This window comes from Lepeophtheirus salmonis, chromosome 10 (assembly GCF_016086655.4).
Source record: "Lepeophtheirus salmonis chromosome 10, UVic_Lsal_1.4, whole genome shotgun sequence".
NCBI lineage: Eukaryota > Metazoa > Arthropoda > Copepoda > Siphonostomatoida > Caligidae > Lepeophtheirus > Lepeophtheirus salmonis.
In genome coordinates, this window is record NC_052140.2 from 12,819,721 (window position 1) to 12,841,489 (window position 21,769).

Here is a 21,769-nt window from a genome sequence, read left to right on the forward strand (position 1 = left end):
ATGCAATTTTCTTGTACAAAATTGTAACTTGGACACAACATATAGATAGATAACAAAAATACGTCTTTGCTTGGAGTTTCTTGAATTTTTTTGCATAGTTTGGGAACCACTGCAGTAGACCATAGCAGAGGTATTATGAAATACAAATGGTTGTACAATACAGTTCCAAAACTATCTTATGTATCTCTAAATTAATATAGAAAATCGTCAGAAAGAAGGAGTCAAATGAAAGATGTCTTTTGAAATGGAAAAATTAATATCATAATTGTGGAAAAGGATTTATGTAGCCGGCATAGAAAGAATAATTAAAATTCTCCAGGAGTAGTAAATACGTATCTTGATAAACTAGTTTGGATTCATTCAAACTATAAATGACATATCCAGCAGCAGCTGTTCTATCGTTTCCTTTGATGAACGAAATGTCAACTCCACCAATGTAGTTGGCCTCATGGAGATCATCCATGGTCTTTTTTCGGATTACACATGAGCGCATTCCATCTTGTTTTGCCTTCCATGTGTCCTCCATATTATTGTTGAGTCTTCAACAGCTTCTTTAATGAAGGGAAAAAGAAGAAGAGACCTAAAAGTTGATAAAAAGTAAAGACTAACAACCCCTATGCAAAATACAATCCCCTACATTCATTTGCTTTGCATATTTCTGAGTCATACATTTCTATAATATGACTCAGGTTGTATGCTTCCAAATGGATTATTTCATTAATCTTAATAGCTACAAAATGGGACATAGCCCGGCTTCAACTATGGAAATAATGAATCTAACTACTATGAGATTATCCAGAATATATAAAAATATAACACATATTCAAAACTGATTAAGACGCGTATTTTCTTAGCTCGGATTTACTCTAGTGGGTACATGGTCAGTCAGGAATAATTATCCAGAGTGACATTAAATAAATAATACATAAATTAATTAAGGAAGTAGACAATTAACATGTTGAAAAAGCGTATTGAACACTTGGATCCCAAAATAAACGAAAGTGCAGCATTGGCATCCCTAATGATTGTTGTCACGTTAGAAGAAGGACAACAAAGATTCGATTGCAGCTTGTGTCACAGTCGTTATAAACATCATTCTTCCCTATTTCGACATTTTAAATCCGCCCATCACAAAGAATATGAAGAAAGAGTAGCTTTGAGAGTAAAATTAAAGGCTGAAAGGGATGCTGCGATATCCCGGGGGGAACCTTATTTACGTAGACGTAATAGTAAGCGGGGCTTACGAAGTGTTAAAAAGAACAAGGAGAATACTACCTCAGAATCTGTTGCGAAGGAAACAGAATCTCCTACAAAATCAACAAGTAAGACATCGACAGTTAATGTTAAACACGAGTTTAAATCTCCAAAATCACCAGCCAAGAGTCAGAAAAAAAACATCATTCATATAAAAATTCAACCCAAAGTTGAGGAACCTCACATTTCGTCTTTAGAAGAGGACACAGAGCTTCTTATGAAAAAGCTTGGAGAATCCACTAATGAACAAATAATACCTAATGGGACTATACAAAATATTACTCCATCTGTTGTACTTATCCCTATTAAAAAGGTGCCTTTGCAGCCACAGAATATTAAAGAACAGCCTATCTATGATCCATCCCTTCCACTTGACCTGAGTTTGAAGGATGTAAAGGAAGATCATTCTGCTTCAACATTGAATCACTGATTCGAAAAGAATATAAAAAAAAACTTTGTTTTGAAACCTATAGAATGCATGTTATTTTAGCATTTCCCCTGTTTTACTTGTGATCTATTAATTTAATTTCATTTACGAAATTATATGGTTGTTAATAAATAATTTGAATTTATTTACTTAAAATGTACTTGTTTTGACAATCATTCGAGACTATTGAAATATATTAAATGTGGTTAGAATGAGATTGCGTCTTAATCAAATTCTTCTATTTTAAAATCTTCTTCATCTTCAAGGGTGAGCTGAGAGTCCATAGTTTGAGACGGATTAATCACGTTGCATTGAAAACGATGACTTGATCCATTGAAGAGGAATGCATCCGTGGCCTCCCGAGAGGACGGGGCCAAATTGGACAACAGCGGTAGGAAGTTAGTAAAAAGCTCCCTGGATGGTAATGATCGAGTTGCGAATTGGGAGCGAGCCTTTTCTCCCTTGGAACGAACACTTTTCATTACTCCATAAATCTCAGGCTTAGAAAAGGTTTTTAGACCTCCAAAGGATTTGGAAGTATTGAGATTATGATAGAGTAGGCCTCTAACGCACAACTGTCCACCAAATTCTTTAAGTTGTACTTTGCTAGACATGGCATCCAAGTCCCAGAGGAAAAATGCGTCAGATAAGCTCAGGTACTCACTTGCAGAACTGAGTTGCTCTATATCCTGAAAGAAATCCAAATAGTTTTGATGGAGAAAAGTTGAAAAAACTTCGTATGGTAAAGGAGAGAAGTCGAGTATGTCTTGTGGATTACTTTTGAGAACTTTTCGCCTTAGGGAATTATGAGGTACGTTAAATGACTCGAGTTCGTCAAGTCTCTTAGCATATAATACTTTTCCTAAGGCATGAAATAAATCCAAAGAAGGATTTTTTATATCATTCTTGGGTTTTTGATCTTTAATTGTGGCTACTTCCGAAGAGGCTCCTCTACTCCTCTTCTTCTTTTTTATCACTAATTCACCGGATTTTTGATTTATATGAGAACATTTAAACTGTAAAGAATGTATAGCTGCGCGGATATCTCCTTTGCAAGACTCTGAGAGTGAAAGTAGCGTCGCTTGATCTGGCATAGTAAATGATCTCACACCTGAAGCACTTTCAGAGCTCGCAATTTTTTTGAGAGCCTTCACCATATTGGTATTTGTAATGGGATTCAAACAAATTTTGTGAGCCTCCAAATTTTCCAAGAGATCCACATCCCGGACTTCTTCATTTCGAAGAAGAATAAGAGGGGAATGGAAACCACCGAACTGTATGATAGTGTCTTCAATGTCCTCTTTTGGAATGGAAGAAGGGGTCTCTTCAATTAAAACAAGACTAGGTTGAGAAGTAGTAGTATTGGAGTCCAGAAGGGAGTTGTATTTGCTCGCTTGTCTCACAAAAGAGATAAAAGTCTCCATTTTTGAGCCCAGAGTCTCTTTTTCCTCCCATTCTCGGAGATTTAATTGTAGTTCAGAGGCCAAAGTTCTAACACAGGCTGTTTTTCCAGAGCCAGTTGGCCCACATAAGAAGAGTACGCTCCTTGTCTTGGATTGGCAAGCATTTATGATCCAGGAGCGGAGTTCTTGCACCTTCTTGGGTTGAACAGCAAGATCCGCAGATGAATGTGGAGCATAGCGATCGCACCAACTCCGGGAGTCTTCTTCCTTCTTTCGCCGCTTACCAAAGGCCATTCCCACTCCCAAGACCGTAGAATCCTTTCTTCCCTTCGTTAGCCTTGCTTTATTTTGAGTAGCCGGACTTGGAGAAGCAGCATCCATGTCCAGTGACAGAAGAAATTCGTCATCTTGATCAAAGTCTCCCTGAAACCAGGAAGATGAAGAGCCCGTTCTCTCCATAGACGGTATTTCATGGGAGCTACTGCCTACTGCGAAGGGATGCCAATACTCTAGGTAGCTATGGACTAGGCTATCTCTATGCACTTCTCTAGGACTCAATTGACAATTAGTCAATAGATATTAATTTATTTAATAAAACTATTTTAGTCCTGTAAGTTTAATGTTATTGTTTTCCGGGGGGAGCCACTTGAAGATTTCATGAATCATAACATCACCATCATCATGAAGGTTTCTAATAACGATTGAGTTCTACTAATATCTGGAGTGGAGCAAGGCTCAGTCACCCAACCTCGTGCAGGGAGAGTCTACTTTTTATGTTTAAAAATCAAATGGGCAAACTTAATTAAGTTTGTACAATACCAACATTAGGGAGTCATTGTGAAGTCATGTGTTAAAACACATGAAGACGTGAAGAAAACATTTTTGAACTGAAATAAAAAAAATGAATTTTGCTTTTTCGATTTTAAGAAGAAAAATAAGAGTATCCCCTACTAGGGCATGCGTGTGACTAAGCCTGGTTTCACTCCAGATTTGATGCAAAGGAGAACTCTTTGAAGTGATGTAATACGAAGTTGCGTGATGGTTCTAAAGGAGTGACGTCATTTCTCCCTTATTCCACTCTTACTCTCTAGTTTGAACCGGGCGAGAAGTGTTTGGCAGGATGTGACAGCTGCATATTTTAGCTTAGATTGCCGGCCATTCCTACAAAAGGCCAAATGAGATACGAAGTACGAGAAACCTGCGTTGAGTCATCCTTTGAATTAATTTGGGAAGGGCGTTTTATTCGTTTTTTTGGACTTTGAAAGGCGTGAAATTGTGTTTGTATTTGGGAAAGTAATCGAGAATTGTGGAGAGGAGACAAAGGAAATGACGGAGATGGAGCAGGAATCTGAGGGCCAAGGTGGTGATGGTGGTCCTGCTCTGATGGAGCTGGAGAAGGTGGTCTCCTATGTGCAAAGAGTGGTGGGCATTGTGATGGAGGAGGAGGATTTGCTGGCCCTGGACAGTTGTGCGAAAGGGAAGTCCTCTGAAGATGCCGTGAGGAGACTCATTTCCGACCCCAGTGTTCGATGCGTGGTGATCGAGCGGACGTACCGAGAGGAGGAATCCTGCGTGTCCTACAGCTTTTCCACAGACGTGCGCTTCACGAACCCGCGCAACATGTCCGTGGTTCTTGTGAAGAGGAATCCTCTGATCGAAGCGGAAAAGCCCCTTGGCTCCCAGCTGCGGATCTTGACTCTCTCTGAAGGCTCGCCCTATGAGACCCTTCACTCCTACATCTCTTCAGCCGTCGCTCCTTACTTCAAGTCCTTTGTGCGCGAGTCTGGAAAAGCGGATAGAGATGGGGACAAAATGGCCACATCCATGGAGAAAAAAATCGCGGAACTGGAAATGGGACTTCTCCATCTGCAACAAAACATTGATATCCCGGAAATCAGCCTTCCTGTTCACCCCACCATTGCTTCCATCATCAAAAATACTATGCCCAACAAACCCAAAGTCTCGGACTTTGGAGATCTGGCTGAGGACTCCTCTTTCCTCAATGCCCTACAAAATCAGGTATCCAAATGGATTAGGGAAATACAAAAGGTCACAAAGTTGGATAGGGATCCCTCTTCTGGAACAGCTCTTCAAGAAATTAGTTTTTGGCTGAATTTGGAGCGTGCGTTGCTCCGTATTCAGGAGAAAAGAGAGTCGCTTGAAGTGACTCTTACTCTTGATATATTAAAACACGGGAAAAGATTTCATGCCACCGTGAGCTTTGATACGGATACGGGCCTCAAGCAAGCCATCGTCACTGTGAATGACTACAACCCTCTCATGAAAGATTTTCCAATCAATGATCTTCTCTCTGCTACTGAGCTGGATCGTATTCGGTCAGCCACATTAGCTATATTTAGCCATCTTAGGAAAATCCGTAATACCAAATATCCTATTCAGAGAGCCCTCCGTTTAGTGGAAGCTATATCTCGTGATATGGCGAGTCAACTTCTCAAAGTCTTGGGGACACGTCGACTCATGTATATCCCATTTGATGAATTCGAAAAAGTAATGAATCATTGTTTTGACGTATTCATCACATGGGATGATGAATATGATAAACTCCAAGGCCTTCTTCGTGACATTGTCAAAAAGAAAAGAGAGGAACATCTGAAAATGGTATGGAGAGTCAACTTTTCTCATAAGAGACTCCAAGGTCGAATGGAACAAATGCGAAGCTTTAGAAGACATCATGAACAACTTCGTACTGTAATTGTCAGAGTACTGAGACCAAATCTCTATATGTCATCTCAACCCGATGAGCCTGTGGAACCAAAGCCTGAACTCTTGGCTTTAGAAGCAGCAGATGCCACCGCTATTGAAGAAGTTAATTTGGCTTATGAGAATGTCAAAGAAGTGGATGGTCTGGATATTTCAAAAGAAGGAAGTGAGTCCTGGGAAGCTGCTATGAAACGTTATGAAGATAGAATTGACAGAGTAGAGACTCGTATTACGGCACGACTTAGAGATCAGCTTGGAATGGCAAAGAATGCAAATGAAATGTTTCGCATTTTTTCAAGATTTAATGCCTTGTTTGTAAGACCCCACATCCGTGGTGCTATTAGAGAATACCAAACTCAATTGATTCAAAGAGTAAAGGACGATATTGAGGCACTTCATGAGAAGTTTAAGGCTCAAAATCACTTAAGCAAATCTCATCGAATGTCTCAAGTAAGAGATTTGCCTCCAGTTGCAGGATCCATCATTTGGGCCAAACAAATTGATCGACAACTGACTGCTTATATGAGGAGGGTAGAAGATATCCTCGGTAAAGGTTGGGAAAATCACGTTGAAGGCCAAAAGCTGAAAGCTGATGGAGATAGCTTCAGATTGAAACTAAATACCCAACAGATATTTGATGAATGGGCGAAAAAAGTTCAGAATAGAAATCTTGGAGTGTCTGGTAGAATTTTTGCCATTGATAATGTACGAGCACGTGCTGGTCGGAATAGCAATTTGAAATTGAAGGTGAACTTCTTACCTGAAATTATACAACTTGCCAAGGAAGTGAGGAATTTGAAAAATATGAATTTCAGAGTGCCTTTGGCACTTATAAATAAAGCTCTTCAAGCCAATCAACTCTATCCCTTTGCGATTGCATTGATTGAAAGTTTGAGAACTTACGAACGTACTCTCGAAAAGTTGGATAGTCGACCAAATATCGTATTATTGGTTGCGGGACTACGAAAAGAAGTTCAAAACTATATCGCCGAAGGAATTGCATTGGTGTGGGAGTCATACAAGTTGGATAACTATGTACAGAACTTGGCTCATGTCGTAGTGAACTTTCAAGAGAAGGTTGATGACCTACTAGTGACTGATGAAGAAATCGAAATCGATGTGAGATCCCTAGAAACATGTGCCTATTCAGCAAAGAACTTTGCCGACATTTTGAATAAGATTCAGAAGGCTGTCGATGATCTGAGTCTTCATCAATATTCTAATCTTCATGCTTGGGTTGGAAAGTTGGATGAGTCTGTTGAGAATAAGTTGGCCTCTCGCCTCCAGGCTGGTGTTGATGCATGGACCAAAGCTTTGTTGGGTAAAGTTGATGAAGTTGATTATTCTATGGATACTGATTCTCCTACTACCCCTGCTCACAAACTCGGAGGGGATCCTCAAATTAAAACTCTTCTTCATGATATCCGTATCACAAATCAAATAATGTATCTCCATCCCTCAATAGAAGATTGTCGATATACCATTCTTCAGCAATTGTTTGCTTGGCAAGCAGTAGTAACGAGTCAAAATCGACTTCAGTCCACTAGATATCAAGTTGGACTTGATCGACCAACCAATCAGACATACCGAGATCTTCTCACTAAGCTCCCCAGTGGAAGTAAATTTTTAGAATGTGCATATCAAGCTGTTGATGACACAATTACTGCAGTTGAAGACTACGTACAGGAATGGTTCCGCTATCAAGCACTTTGGGATCTTCAGCCTGACAGTTTGACCAAAAAATTTGGTGATGATGTGGGAAATTGGATGCAACTTCTGAGCGACATAAAAAAATCCAGAGCTACCTTTGACACAAGCGACGTCAAAAAAGAATTTGGTCCCATCATTGTGGATTATGCAAAGGTTCAAACGAAAGTATCTCTCAAGTATGACTCTTGGCACAAGGATGCTTTGAGCAAATTTGGTTCAATGCTAGGGAATGAAATGTCTGGTTTCCATAGTACAGTCTCTAAATCCCGTGTTGAACTTGAACAACAAACTATAGAAGCGGCGAGTACATCTGACGCTGTTAATTTCATTACTTATGTACAAGGACTGAAGAAGAAAATGAGAGGATGGGAAAAGCAAGTGGACATGTATCGAGAATGCCAAAGAATATTGGAAAGGCAAAGATTTCAATTCCCTTTGAATTGGCTTCACGTGGATAATATCGATGGGGAATGGTCCGCCTTTAATGAAATAATAAGAAGGAAAGACACATCCATTCAGAGTCAGGTATCCAGTTTGCAAATGAAAATTGTGTCTGAAGATAAAGCAGTGGAGAGTAGAACCGTGGACTATCTAGGAGATTGGGAAAAAGGAAAACCTGTTGATGGTCACCTACGTCCAGACGAGGCCTTGAAGAAACTATCAATCTATGAGACAAAGTATGTCCGTCTAAAGGAAGAAAGAGATAACGTTGCCAAAGCAAAGGAAGCATTGGAATTATCTGAGAATGGTGGCAATATTGCTACTGATGATAGAATGGTTGTCGGATGGGAAGAATTATTGGACCTGAAGGGGGTTTGGTCTGAACTTTCAAAGATCTGGGAAAAGATTGATGAAATGAAGGAGAAAACATGGTTATCCGTTCAACCACGAAAACTGAGGCAAGAAATTGATGGACTCTTAACGAAACTGAAGGAACTCCCTGCTAGACTTCGTCAGTACGCAAGTTATGAATTTGTTCGGAAGATGTTGCAAAACTATGCTAAAGTGAACATGATGGTTGTAGAATTGAAGTCTGATGCCTTGAAGGAGCGTCATTGGAAGACATTATGTCGGCAATTGAGGGTGAATTGGGTGTTATCTGATCTCACCTTGGGCCAAGTTTGGGATGTTGATCTTCAGAAGAATGAAAATATTATCAAAGATGTTATTTTAGTTGCTCAAGGTGAAATGGCGCTTGAAGAATTTTTGAAGCAAGTGAAAGAAACTTGGCAATCCTATGAGCTAGAGATGGTGAATTATCAAAATAAATGCCGTCTCATTCGTGGTTGGGATGATTTATTCAATAAAGTCAAAGAAAATATCAATCAAGTTGCTGCAATGAAGCTTTCTCCATACTATCGAGTATTTGAAGAAGAGGCAAACACCTGGGAAGATAAGCTAAATAGAATCTCTGCCCTATTTGACGTTTGGATTGATGTTCAACGAAGATGGGTGTATCTGGAGGGTATATTTTCTGGGAGTGCAGACATCAAGGCTCTTTTACCTGTCGAAACATCCAGATTTATGAGTATCAGTACAGAGTTTTTAACTCTAATGAAAAAAGTATCCAAGTCGCCTATGGTTATGGATGTTCTAAATATACCAGGCGTTCAAAGATCATTAGAGAGATTAGCAGAGCTTCTTGCTAAGATTCAAAAGGCTTTGGGTGAATACTTGGAAAGAGAAAGAGCTTCATTTCCTAGATTTTATTTCGTTGGAGATGAGGATTTATTGGAAATTATTGGTAATTCCAAGAATATTCAAAGACTTCAGAAGCACTTCAAAAAAATGTTTGCGGGTGTAACGAGTGTCATATTGAATGAAGAAGGCAATATCATCAAGGGTATTGCTTCTAAAGAAGCGGAAGAAGTTATTTTCGAAAAAGAAGTGTCGACAAAGGAATTTCCCAGAATCAATGAGTGGCTATCTGAAATTGAAAAGCAAATGCGAATCACATTGGCGACCAACCTTTCGAAGGCTGTTGTGACTGCCAAAAAATCCTTTCAAGACACTGAACTGGAGAAAAATGAATTCCTCGGTTGGTGTGATAGTTATCAAGCTCAAATTGTTGCCTTAGCAGCACAAATTAATTGGTCAGAGGATGTTGAATCCTCTTTAAATTCTGGAGGGCTGAAAAATGTTCTTACTAGAGTAGAGAATATGCTAACTGTTCTCGCAGATCTTGTACTTCAAGAACAACCACCCCTTCGTAGAAAGAAACTTGAACATTTAATCTATGAATATGTTCATCGTCGTTCCATAACTCGAAACTTAATTGCTAATAAAGTTCAATCAAATAAGTCTTTTGATTGGCTATCGCAGATGAGATTTTATCATGATCCTAAACAGACTGATGTTCTTCAGCAATTATCCATAAATATCGCCAATGCAAAATTCTTGTATGGTTTTGAATATTTGGGCGTTCAAGATCGCCTTGTTACTACACCCTTGACGGATAGGTGCTACTTGACCATGACTCAAGCCTTAGAGGCTAGTTTAGGGGGTTCTCCATTCGGACCTGCAGGTACCGGAAAGACTGAAACTGTTAAGGCATTGGGAAATCAGCTTGGACGATTCGTTTTAGTATTTAATTGTGACGAAACCTTCGATTTCCAAGCAATGGGAAGAATATTTGTTGGTTTATGCCAAGTCGGAGCTTGGGGATGTTTTGATGAATTCAATCGTCTTGAAGAAAGAATGCTCTCTGCGGTTTCACAACAAATACAAACGATTCAGGAGTGTCTCAAATCTCAAGCTTCTGATGGTAGCTCGAAAGCTTTATCTGTTGAACTAATTGGTAAACAAGTCAGAGTAAATCGAGATATGGCTATATTCATCACTATGAATCCTGGCTACGCTGGAAGATCTAATTTGCCTGACAATTTGAAAAAATTATTCAGAAGTTTGGCAATGACGCGGCCTGACGAAACCCTGATTGCCGAAGTCATGTTGTTTTCTCAAGGCTTCCGGACTGCTGAAAAACTATCTAAGAAAATCGTTCCTTTCTTTAATTTATGTGCTGAACAATTGTCTTCTCAGAGTCACTACGACTTTGGTCTAAGAGCACTTAAATCTGTTCTTGTGAGTGCTGGCAATGTTAAAAGAGATCGGATTCAATCAATCAAAGAGGAAATGAAAAGTCGGGGAGAGAATTTAATTGAGGAAGGAAAGATTGCTGAAAATTTGCCCGAGCAAGAAATTTTAATTCAATCTATTTGTGAAACTATGGTACCCAAATTGGTAGCTGAGGATATTCCACTACTGTTCTCATTACTCTCTGATGTATTCCCTGGTGTGAATTACACTCCATCTCAAATGGATAAACTCAAATCTGAAATCAAAAAAGTGTGTAAAGAAGAGTTTTTGGTATGTAATGAGGAGGAGGATGAAGAAGGACATGCCTGGTTGGATAAAATCCTACAATTGTATCAAATTACTAATTTAAATCATGGTTTGATGATGGTTGGCCCATCTGGGTCAGGTAAAACATCTGCATGGAAAGTTTTACTACGAGCTCTACAACAAATGGAAGGAGTTGAGGGTGTCGCCCATATCATTGATCCCAAAGCATTAAGTAAGGAGGATCTATACGGTATCTTAGATCCTAATACGAGGGAATGGAGAGACGGTCTTTTCACTCATATATTAAGAAAAATAATTGATAATGTCAGAGGAGAAATAAGCAAACGCCAATGGATTATATTTGATGGTGATGTGGATCCAGAATGGGTTGAGAATCTTAACTCTGTACTAGATGATAATCGTCTTCTCACTCTACCAAATGGAGAGCGTTTATCCCTACCTCCTAATGTCCGTATTATGTTTGAAGTGTCTGATCTGAAGTACGCTACTTTAGCTACTGTTTCCAGATGTGGGATGGTCTGGTTCTCAGAAGATGTTTTATCAACTGAAATGATATTCCAATATTATTTCAATAAACTTAAAAGTATTCCACTAGATGAGGGAGATGACGACTTTCGATTAATAGGAGGACCAATCGGTAAATCCAACGCTTCCGAAGGTAATGATTATATTTCTCCAACTATGCAAGTGCAACGGGACGTAGCAAACATACTTTCATCCATGTTTTCTTCTGATGGATTGGTGAAAAAATGTTTGGAATACGCTGCGAGCCAAGAGCATATTATGGACTTCACTCGCCTAAGAGCACTTTCCTCCTTGTTTTCTATGCTCAATCAATCTGTTAGAAATGTTTTACACTACAATCATTCACATGTTGATTTCCCAATGCAGTCTGACCAACTTGAGCGCTATATCCCCAAAAGTCTAATTTACTCTCTCATTTGGAGTTTTACTGGTGATTCTAAACTCAAAGTCAGGATTGAATTCTGTGAATTCATTCGCTCGGCAACCACTGTTCCATTGCCTCCAAATGCTTCTTCTCCAATAATTGATTTTGATGTAAGGGGTTTCTTCAATATTCGTACTATGAATATGTTATCATTGTTATTATATTTTATAGGTAAATATAAGTGGAGAATGGGTGCCCTGGGCTTCCAAGGTGCCTCAAATTGAAGTAGAAACTCATAAAGTTGCATCTCCTGATGTTGTGGTTCCCACTTTGGATACAGTGAGGCATGAAGAACTTCTTAATACTTGGCTTGCTGATCACAAACCCATCGGTAATAACATTTTTCAATTAAAAAAAAACCTCAAAATTTAAAAATACCTCTTCTTATTCAACCTTTTCTCTATTTAAAAAAAAAAATATATAATATAGCATCAATAATTATTTTTCTAATTCATTGTTTTTTTCTCATTTAGTTCTTTGTGGTCCACCTGGTTCTGGAAAAACTATGACTCTATTCTCGGCCTTAAGGGCCTTACCCGACATGGAAGTTGTTGGTTTAAATTTTTCATCTGCTACTTCCCCAGAATTACTTTTGAAGACATTAGATCATTATTGTGAATATCGAAAAACACCAAATGGTGTTATTTTAACTCCAACTCAACTTGGAAAATGGCTGATCATGTTTTGCGATGAAATTAATTTGCCTGATATGGATTCTTATGGAACTCAAAGAGTTATTAGTTTCTTGCGTCAGCTTATTGAGCATAACGGATTTTACAGAAATTCTGATCAAGCATGGGTCACTCTAGAGAGGATTCAATTTGTAGGGGCTTGTAATCCACCCACAGATCCCGGTAGAAAACCATTGGCACATCGGTTCTTGCGGCATGTGCCTGTTGTATACGTTGACTACCCTGGTGAAACTTCATTGAAGCAAATTTATGGTACATTCACAAGAGCAATGCTTCGCCTCATACCAACACTAAGAACATACGCTGAACCTCTAACCAATGCTATGGTTGAGTTTTATCTTACATCTCAAGAAAAATTTACACAGGATATGCAGCCACATTATATTTATTCACCTCGTGAGATGACTCGCTGGGTTAGAGGTATCTGTGAGGCCATTAGACCCTTGGAAACCCTTTCAGTTGAAGGTCTTGTGCGTTTATTTGCTCACGAAGCCCTTCGTTTGTTCCATGATCGATTGGTCAATGATGAGGAACGAAAGTGGACAGGCGCTTATGTTGACGAAGTTGCTTTAAAACATTTCCCCAATATTAATAAGGAAGAAGCTCTTGTTCGCCCAATATTGTATTCCAACTGGATGAGTAAAAATTACATCCCTGTGGAACAAGAAGAACTTCGCCACTACGTTAAGGCTAGACTCAAAGTATTTTATGAAGAAGAATTGGACGTCCATCTTGTACTATTCAATGAGGTTCTAGATCATGTTCTCAGAATTGATCGTATTTTTAGACAACCTCAAGGTCATCTCCTACTCATAGGTATGTCTGGCTCTGGTAAAACAACATTGTCAAGATTTGTTGCTTGGATGAATGGCTTAACTGTTTTCCAAATTAAAGTTCATAACAAATATTCTGCTGAAGACTTTGATGAAGACTTGAGAAATGTGTTAAGGCGATCTGGTTGCAAGGATGAAAAGATTTGTTTTATTTTGGATGAATCCAACGTAATGGAATCAGGCTTCCTAGAAAGAATGAACACTCTTTTGGCTAATGGAGAAGTTCCTGGTCTTTTTGAGGGTGATGAACATACTACTTTAATGACTCAATGCAAGGAAGGAGCTCAGCGTCAAGGTCTAATGTTGGACTCTAATGAAGAATTGTACAAATGGTTTACTCAACAAGTCATGCGTAATCTTCATGTCGTTTTTACAATGAATCCTTCATCTGACGGTTTGAAAGATAGAGCTTCAACTTCTCCAGCTTTATTCAATCGTTGCGTATTGAATTGGTTCGGAGATTGGTCCAACACAGCTCTCTATCAAGTTGGAAAAGAATTCACGCTCAAGATTGATCTAGAGAAATCAAATTGGGTAGCACCAAATCAATTCCCTATTGCTGTCTTGGATGTGGAAGATGTAACAAGTTCACACCGAACGGCCGTTAATAATGCTATGGTTTATATACATCAAACCCTTCATGCTACCAATCAAAAGGTTGCTAAGAGAGGAGGAAGAACTATGGCCATAACACCTCGGCATTTCTTAGATTTCATCAATCATTTTGTGAAACTATATGGAGAGAAACGTGCCGCCTTGGAAGAAGAACAACTTCACTTAAATGTTGGTTTAAGCAAAATTGCTGAAACTGTGGAACAGGTTGAAGAAATGCAAAAGTCCTTAGCTGTAAAGTCTGCTGAACTGCAAACTAAAAATGAAGCGGCTAATGCCAAACTTAAGCAGATGGTGAAGGATCAGCAGGAGGCCGAAAAGCAAAAGTCACAATCTCAAGAAATACAAAAAGTGTTGGAATTACAGAAAGTTGCAATTGCTGAAAAAACAAGTGAAGTTATGATTGATTTAGAAAAGGTAGAACCTGCCGTTATAGACGCACAACAAGCTGTCAAATCCATCAAGAAACAACATTTGGTTGAGGTGAGATCTATGTCCAATCCTCCTGCAATTGTTAAGTTGGCACTTGAGTCCATTTGCCTTCTCTTGGGTGAATATACAACTGAATGGAAGGGCATACGATCAGTTACTATGAAGGATAACTTTATTCCTACCATTGTGAACTTTAATACTGATGACATAACGGATGATGTTCGTGAAAAAATGAAAATTAAATATCTTTCAAATCCTGACTACAACTACGAAAAGGTGAATAGAGCTTCCATGGCTTGTGGACCTCTTGTGAAGTGGGCTATTGCTCAATTGTTATATGCTGACATGTTGAAGAGAGTTGAGCCTTTGAGAAATGAGTTACAGTCCCTCAAGGATGCTGCTGAAGGAAAACAGAAGCATGCTGATGAAATGACCGACTTAATTTCAAAATTGGAGAAATCAATTAATAGTTACAAGGAAGAATATGCTCAACTTATATCACAAGCAGAAGCAATCAAAAATGATCTTAAACATGTACAAGAAAAAGTTGATCGTTCAATGTCCCTCTTAAAATCCTTGGGAATTGAAAAGGATCGTTGGCAAGAAACAAGTGAAAATTTTAAATCTCAAATGTCTACTTTGGTTGGCGACGTATTCCTGTCCTCAGCCTTCTTATCATATGCTGGATATTTTGATCAGCAACATCGTCAGAGTCTTTTCTTGAACTGGGCACATCATTTGGAAAAAGCCAACATATCATATAGAATTGATCTTGCAAGAACAGAATTTTTGTCTGATCCTGATGAAAGACTCAAATGGCAAGCTAACTCTTTGCCAACAGATGATCTTTGTACTGAAAATGCCATCATGTTGAAACGTTTCAACCGCTATCCGCTGATTATAGATCCCTCAGGCCAGGCCACTGAATTCATTCTTAATGAATATAAAGATCGTAAAATCACTAAAACTAGCTTTTTGGATGATTCATTCCGGAAAAATCTTGAGTCTGCTCTTCGTTTTGGAAATCCTCTATTGGTGCAAGATGTTGAAAACTATGATCCTATTTTAAATCCTGTGCTCAATAGAGAATTACGTCGTACAGGTGGAAGAGTACTCATTACTCTGGGTGATCAAGATATCGATCTGTCTCCCACATTTACTATATTCTTATCAACGAGAGATCCCACAGTTGAATTTCCCCCAGATATTTGCTCAAGGGTTACTTTCGTTAATTTTACTGTTACAAGATCATCATTGCAAATGCAATGTCTTAATCAAGTTCTTAAGACTGAACGTCCGGATATTGATCAGAAGAGATCTGATCTATTGAAGCTCCAAGGAGAATTTCAACTGCGTCTACGGCACTTGGAAAAAGAGCTATTACAATGTTTGAATGAAGCTAAAGGTCGTATTCTTGACGACAACACTGTCATTTCTACTCTTGAAAAGTTGAAACAAGAAGCAGCAGAAGTGAGTATGAAGGCCAATGACACTGAAGAAGTCATGAAGCAAATCGAAACGACAAGTCAACAATATACGGCTCTTGCATCAGCATGCAGCAGTATTTATTTCACAATTGACAATCTGCATCAAATTCACTTCCTCTATCAGTATAGTCTACAGTTCTTTCTCGACATATTCCACAATGTTCTGGTGAACAACCCTGCCTTGAATAGTGTCACAGATTATTCCCAACGGTTATCAATCATCACATCTCAATTATTTGAGTCATGCTTTCTCCGTGTTGCAAGGGGAATGCTCTATGACGATCGTATTGTTTTTGCCATTTTACTCTGTCGCATTTACTTGAGAGGCCTGAGTAGCGAAAATTCTTTGGAAAATGAGTTCTATTTCCTCCTTAGAGGTAAAGAAGCGGTTTCTGCCAAAGAAAAGATTCAATCCCTCACTGAAGATCAATCTCAAGCTGTAAGAGCGTTAATGACCAGATTTACTCCTTTTAAGTCTATGCTTAACAAATTGGATGATGCGGAAGTTCAAAATTGGTTAGTTTCATCTAATGCCGAACAAAACGTTCCTAAGATGTGGGAAAGTTCTGATAGTGTTGCTCCTGCCATCAAGTCTATGTATTCTCTTCTCTCAATTCAAGCTCTTCGACCCGATAGATTTATTGCTGCTGCTAATCAATTCGTGGGCATAGTTCTTGGAGAAAAGTTTACTCATGCTGGTGAAAAAGAAATCGACTTATCATCTGTTGTGGAGAGTCAAGTAAAAGCTAGTACTCCAATTCTCATGTGCTCAGTTCTGGGGTATGATGCTTCAGAAAGGGTAGATGATTTAGCTGCTGAATTGAGCAAGGGAATGACAAGCATTGCTATAGGATCTGAAGAAGGATTTAATCAAGCTGAGAAAGCAATTAACACTGCGGTTAAAAGTGGTCGTTGGGTCATGCTGAAAAATGTACATTTGGCCCCTGCATGGTTGGTTACCCTGGAGAAGAAACTTCACTCATTGCAACCACATCCTACATTTAGGCTATTTTTAACTTGTGAAATTAATCCTAAAATCCCAGTGAATCTTTTGAGAGCGAGTAGAATATTCACGTTCGAACCTCCTCCTGGTATTAGAGCGAATCTACTAAGAACTTTCGCTACGATTCCGGCTTCACGGATGATGAAACCTCCTAATGAAAGAGCTCGATTATATTTTACTTTGGCTTGGTTCCACGCTATAGTTCAAGAGCGTTTAAGATATGCGCCTCTTGGCTGGTCAAAGACCTATGAGTTCAATGAATCTGACTTGCGTGTTGCTTGTGACATGTTGGATACATGGATTGATACAACATCAATGGGAAGAACCAATCTTCCCCCAGAGAAGGTACCATGGAAAGCAATGAGAACTCTACTCTCACAATGTATTTATGGTGGAAAAATTGACAATGAATTTGATCAGCGATTACTATCAACATTCCTGGATGAACTATTCTCTGTGAAGAGTTTTGAGCCTGAGTTTGTTTTGATCAAGGGAAGTGAGAACGAAAATATAGTCATGCCAGAAGGTATTCGTCGAGATCAATTTTTATCATGGGTTGAACAATTGGCTGACAGACAATCTCCTGAATGGTTAGGACTCCCGAATAATGCTGAAACAGTACTGCTGACAAGTAAAGGACATGATACCATTAAGAAATTATTGAAGATGCAGCAGATAGATGATGATGATGACGAACTTGATGATCGATTCGATGAACATATTGATGAAACCAAAGATTCGAAGAGACCTGCTTGGATGAGAACTCTTCATGAGTCGGCATCAACGTGGTTAAGTCTCCTTCCTGAAGATTTAACTCCTCTTCGTAGGACTGCGGACAATATTAAAGATCCTCTCTACCGTTTCTTTGAAAGAGAGGTGAACACTGGTTGTAAGATACTAGGAATAGTTCGTACGGATCTGAGTGATGTCGTGGACATAACCGAAAATAAGAAGAAACAAACCAATTATCACCGTAGTATAATTTCTGACTTGACTCGAGGAATGATTCCGAAATCTTGGAAACAGTACAAGATTCCTTTGAATGCAACAGTTATCGACTGGATCAAGGATTTCAGTCAAAGGATTCAGCAACTACGAATGGTCTCAAAAACGGTCGTAGAACGAACAGCAAGTGCATTGAAATCCGTGACCGTTTGGTTGGGTGGATTATTTAATCCAGAGGCCTATATTACTGCAACTCGGCAATACGTTTCTCAAGCCAATTCATGGTCTCTTGAAGAACTCTACTTGGATATATTAATTGGAGATGAAGGGGATACACCCTCTCTTGATGATTTCTCCTTCGGATTAGAAAAATTAAAACTTCAAGGAGCAACTTGCTATGGTAATAAATTAAAAATAAGTTCCATCATTGTGACGGATCTTCACATCACTCGTCTTCGATGGCTGCGACAACAAGATAAAGAAGCAACGGTCAATCGTATTACTCTTCCAGTTTATCTCAACGCCACAAGATCTGATATTCTATTCACGGCGGACTTCTCCATTGCTCCAGGTCAAGAAAAGCACACTTTCTTCGAAAGGGGTGTCGCACTTATTGCAAGCAACAATCTAAACTAAATGCATATTTTTAACCCCTAAATGTATAATGTATTTAAATGTATGTATATCTTGAATTAAAATATATGTATAGAATAGTCATAATTATTATGCTGTTTTAATTCTCGTAATTGCTCAAATTTACGGAAAATTTGGGTGCCGTATATATTTTCATTCATTAGAAAAAAAAAAGTTCCAATTATAGTTTACTCTTATCGATATATTTTCTGTTTTCTGTTAGAATGTCATGAAATTTTGTTCATAATACATAGAGTTAACACTTTTGTAAGGAAAAAACACAGTTTATAAATTAAAAAAGAAAAAACGGTTGTATTATGCTCTGTTTCTTCTTTTTTGTTAATTATTTACTAGGTCATAGTGGTGTTAACTTCACCCTTTGAAGTAAGCATTGTCGCCTCTCTTTGGTATAAATTAATTTTTAAATGCCTAATCCTATGATTATATTTGAACGGTGGCGTTGCTAGCCCCCTTATTGGGAGGTGGTGGCCACCCTTAAAGTTTCTGAAGCCCCCTCCCCCAATAAAAGAAAAATACCATATCTTATATATATTTCAAGTCTTTTTTGGTTATCACACATATAATCCAAAATGGTCGAACAAATCACTCTGAAATTTAGCAAGTAGATGTAAAAAATAACTGAAGATGTGCCTATAATATTTATTAAATCTTCTGAGGTCATTAAAATCCGTTTTTGAGCCAAATAAAACCTTATCCTTCTATTTATATATGGTATGAGGCAATGTATAGCTACACTTTTAATAAATCTTGACATTAATACTTAGTTAATGTCTACTAATTATTCCATTCTCTCTGTTTCTTTCCTTTTCTTCCTCTATATCCATCTAGATATCCTTCGTCTTTTTTCTTCTATATATATATATAATAAATCTATTTATTTAAGTAATTATATAGCGGCGTTGATAATATTCGGGGCTAAGGCCCCTTCCCAAATCATGAAAGCAAGCAACACACCTGTATGTGATTATAGGGGCATTCCATGTCAAATCAACGAGGGAATGTCACCCGAACCTCTCAAATTGAGATGATTTTCGACACTCAAGCTCTAATTCATGAGTAAATTAAGTGTGCCAAATTTCAACACATAATTCTGATATATAGATATTCGTCTCAGACCAAAATTTTCAACGTCACTTAAATCTCTTTTTACCGGAGGCTATTTTTTCTTGTATATTTGTTGATCCAAAAGAGCTAATAGCCTCTTACGTCGTGTAAACAGACATTAAAGCGACGTTGAAATTTTTGTGTCTTTAAAAACTTTACTTAACGTTACACTAAATAACTAACTTCGAAGGTAATTTCATAATGAGTTCAAATGTTTATGGACCATTTCATAAAATAAACTTCTAAATTTCAATTAAGTATATACATTGAATTAATATGTATTCTATGTAGGTCATGAAATAATTAAGTATTATGAGGTTCTGTCAAATTTTCTATATTAGTCAAACTAAAGAAAGTGTTAGGTGCACATCACTATTCTACATCTCCTTCGTTTCAAAACTCTTTTGATTGAGTATTTTGAGTTCTTATAGACACTTTTGCCCCCTCCACAGCTCTGATGCGAGCCCTCTTGACTACATATATCAATGATTTGTAAATAAATAAAAATTAAGATATTTATTCTAAAAAGGAAAAAATTATTAAAAAAAGTTAAATACACAGCTTAGGTTATATAGGTAGTTTAGGCCCCTAAAATATCTTGTAAAAAAAAAAAAAAAAAAAGAAGACCTATTTAGGATTGTAAATTTGAAACATTTTTAGGTTGCGACTTTTGTTGTTGTTGGCAACCTGAACAATATTTTTTATTTCCTCAAGCTGTTATCATTATTCTTTTATTCTTGAGAAGATAACATTTAAGTATTGAGTAACTACGTGTGAGTATGCTCTTAAAAAGGGAGAGTTAAGGTGGGTTGATTAAAGTGCTTACGCACAATTTAGCACGCATTTCTTCTTCCTTTTTTTAAATTATTATTATTCTTCTTCTATAGTAACTTTTTTATTTTCGAAAATAATTTATGAAGTGAAGTGCAATAATAATAATAGAAAGGGAGAAATTATGCGTGCATAATGATTGCGTAAGGACTACAGTGAACCCACCTCAACCATAGAATTAATGATGTAAATCCAGTGTGGTTTTTGTAAGTGGTAATATTAAGAAGGAATTTTCATGTTCCTTAACAGTTATCATTAGTATTTAATTCTTGAGTAGTAAAGATATTTTCCTAAATAGGTTCAATTATATTCAAAACTTGATTGAACGTTCGTGTGTGCTCATAAAAGACCGAATGTAACCCTGAAGATTTGTTTCGGAGATATAATTGTAAGTCCTTGTTGGATTCAAAGTAGAACTCGGGATCGATATCTGAGTAATTCTAGCAAATATCCTAGTTTATATCCTTTTCTCATTCCTCCCTTGTCACAGCAGACTGTAGTTGATCTAATGAAACGTGTTGAGCATAATTCTTTCTCTCCTCCAAAACATTCTTCAAATCGTCAGGGTTACCATGTTGATCTTTGGTTTCTTTTTTTAACATGCCCATTCTAAACTGGATTTTCATCATTACATATAATACTTTAAACTTGTAAGTAAAGACTATGTCGTGCCCGCTACAAATGGAGTAGAAGAACTGAGAAATTACTACAATGACATAACATATCTTCATAGAGGTTTCTAGTATTATATACCTTAACACAGATGATTTATTAGGGAGTTATCTTCTATTTTATTAAAGCAACTTTTTTCTATTTGTTGACCCCTAATGACATACTTAGAGTAATTTGAGGTACTATCGCTGGTTATTAATGAATCATTAAGTGTCAAGTAAAAATGGGGAAAACGATCAGCTTTTAACTTGAATATGGCGAAAGTTGTGGCCATATGCGAAGTTAGCAGTAAGGTTTACATATCTACTACTGTTAGGCTGTGGTCTGTTAATCCTAGGTTAGTCTAAGATTGCTATAATTTTAATTATTCAGTCCAACAGTGGTCTATCCAGGTCTCGTAGTACAATTCGGTCTACAAAAATTGATCTTGGTACATCAAGAAGTCCATTACAGGCCCATAGAGCCAAGAAGAAAGAAAACCTTTTAATACCCAACAATATGGGTGACTTCTTACCTGCCTGAATGTGCCCCTCCTCCAGCCTGACCACAACACCCTTGACTTTTTAGGTTGATATGTCTTGGAGAAGAATGTTTTTTGCTCCTTTCATTAAAATTTGGATGAGCTCGAAAAATGTCATCAAGGACACGGCCTTAATGCTCAATAGTTGCCAATCTTT

At 37.9% G+C, this 21,769-nt stretch overlaps 2 protein-coding genes across 2 annotated transcripts; one reads left to right on the plus strand and one right to left on the minus strand.

Annotated features, from left to right (window-relative positions):
• Nucleotides 1-1,799: 1,799 nt before the first annotated feature.
• Rad17 (Rad17 checkpoint clamp loader component) lies at nucleotides 1,800-4,234 on the minus strand. The gene is made up of 2 exons (XM_040720193.2): nucleotides 4,036-4,234; nucleotides 1,800-3,971 (listed from the first exon to the last, which is right to left on the minus strand). The coding sequence occupies exon 2, from the start codon at nucleotides 3,541-3,543 to the stop codon at nucleotides 1,906-1,908; it is 1,638 nt and encodes a 545-aa protein (XP_040576127.1). The 5' UTR covers nucleotides 3,544-3,971; nucleotides 4,036-4,234; the 3' UTR covers nucleotides 1,800-1,905.
• On the plus strand, nucleotides 4,149-18,551 carry Dhc64C (dynein heavy chain, cytoplasmic). The gene is made up of 3 exons (XM_040720192.2): nucleotides 4,149-11,937; nucleotides 11,999-12,158; nucleotides 12,301-18,551. The coding sequence occupies exons 1-3, from the start codon at nucleotides 4,411-4,413 to the stop codon at nucleotides 18,465-18,467; spliced, it is 13,854 nt and encodes a 4,617-aa protein (XP_040576126.1). The 5' UTR covers nucleotides 4,149-4,410; the 3' UTR covers nucleotides 18,468-18,551.
• The last annotated feature ends 3,218 nt before the right edge of the window (nucleotides 18,552-21,769 follow it).